At 70.1% G+C, this 1682-nt stretch overlaps 1 protein-coding gene across 1 annotated transcript in view; it reads right to left on the reverse strand.

Annotated features, from left to right (window-relative positions):
- Positions 1–490, reverse strand: part of CHURC1 (churchill domain containing 1) — a 3925-nt gene extending 3435 nt beyond the window's left edge. The window contains exons 1-2 of the mRNA XM_085307309.1: positions 384–490; positions 172–307 (exon numbers count right to left, since the gene is read on the reverse strand). Of these exons, the coding sequence (XP_085163435.1) occupies positions 172–307; positions 384–422 (175 nt within the window). The 5' untranslated portion in view covers positions 423–490. The remainder of the gene's footprint in view (positions 1–171; positions 308–383) is intronic.
- Positions 491–1682: the final 1192 nt, after the last annotated feature.

The raw sequence follows: 1682 nt of genomic DNA on the forward strand, positions 1-1682 counted from the left end.
CTCAGCCGCCCCCCAGCAGCAATTCCCCCCCACACACACGCTCGGACTCGCCAGCAGCCCTCAGGACACCTGCCTGGGGCCGGCGCCGGAGCCTTCGGCGGCCCCTGGACACCAGCCCCCAACCTCGCGGGCCGGCCCGCAGCCCCCTGCCCCCCGCCGCAGCGCCCCTACGGTCATAGGTGACGATCTCCTCGCCGTCGTGCAGGCCGGCGGCGCGGTTGGCGACCAGCACGAAGTCGCGGAGGCCGCACTGCGCGCAGCCCACGAAGTTGAGCAGGAAGGAGCCGCCTTCCAGGCAAGTGGTGCCCTAGGGCGGCAGCACGAAGCTCGCACCGGGGCCCGCGGCGGCCGCCCCGCGCCCCACGCCCCAACGCCGGCCCTACCCGCGCCGGGTACTCCGTGCCCACGCAGCCCCCGCACATCCCGCGGCCGCTGCTCTCGCGAGAGCTCAACGCCCGTACCCAGCGCGCCTAGGCGGTTCCTGCGAGGGGAGGACGGCGCGAGAGGCGTGGCCTAGCCCACGTGGGGCGGGCGCGGCGGCTTCTCACCGAGGGGCGGGCTTAGAGGCGGGGCCTAGCCCTCGAGAGGCGGGGCCTCCAGCAGGGGGTGGTGCCTACGCGGAAGGGGCGGGGCCTGGAGGCAGGCGGGACCTGGCGGCGGCGGGGCAGGCTCGGGGCCTGCCTCCCTTGAGAGGGGCGAGTGGAGGTGGTGGCACCGTGAGCCCCGCACTGCAATTCCTCCWTGTGGGCTGAAAACTCCTCCTCCGTGGGGCCCCTCTGTTCGGAGCCGCCCGCCAGGAGGAGTGGAGGCGAGCCAGGCCCAGCAATGCCTGCGTGCTTGGCTGCTTTGGGAAGGTCCCAGGGCCAGCTGGAGGCAAGGGGGGTAGCTTGGGAGCACCCAGAGATAGTTGTGGGGCACCTGGGCTAGATGAGGGGACTCCTTGGGCTTCCTGGGCAGCTGTGGGGGCACCCTGAGCTAGTCAGGGGATGCCTGGGATGAGCTGGTGGCACCCAGGCAGGCTGGCGTGACTTTCTGGGGCTAGCTGAAGGGCACAGCTGGCAAGCTGGAGAGTGRCTAAAGGTAACAGGGGTTGCCTAGGGCTAGCTAGGACCTAGGAGCCCAGCTGTGATGYGTGCAGGACTGGCTGAGGTGTAGCTGGGGCAGACTAGCTGGACCTGGGGCTGCCTGCAGGCACCCAGGGCTCATTGGGTGTACCTGGGACTAGCCAGAGGGAATRCGTGGCTGGTTGGGAAGCTCCCTGGGCTAGCTGAGTGTACCTGGGGCTAGCTGAGGGGAATATGTGACTGGCTGGGGAGCTCCCTGGTCAGGCTGGGGTACCTGGGCTCGCTGAAGCGTATGTGCAGCTAGTTGGGGAGCCCACAGGACTAGCTGGAAGCAACTGGGGCTAGCTGAGAGCACCCTGGGCTAGCTGGGGTACTGCTGGGACCAGCTGGGGAGCTCCCAGGGCTGAATGGGGACTGCCAGGGCAAGCAGAGGAGCAGCCAGGGCTGGCTGGGAGCTCCCAGGGCTAGCTGGGGTACAACTGGGGCTGGTCTGGGAGCCCCCAGGGCTAGCTGGGGCAACTGGGGCTGACTGGATTACCCCTGGAGCTAGGTGGGGCTTCCTGGGCTAGCTGGGGCTCGCGGGGGGCAGTCCTGCGCAGGGCTCCCCGGGGTGCGGGG

Source organism: Rhea americana, unplaced genomic scaffold (genome assembly GCF_003343005.1).
Source record: "Rhea americana isolate MKP2758 unplaced genomic scaffold, rheAme1 scaffold_257, whole genome shotgun sequence".
Taxonomy (NCBI): domain Eukaryota; kingdom Metazoa; phylum Chordata; class Aves; order Rheiformes; family Rheidae; genus Rhea; species Rhea americana.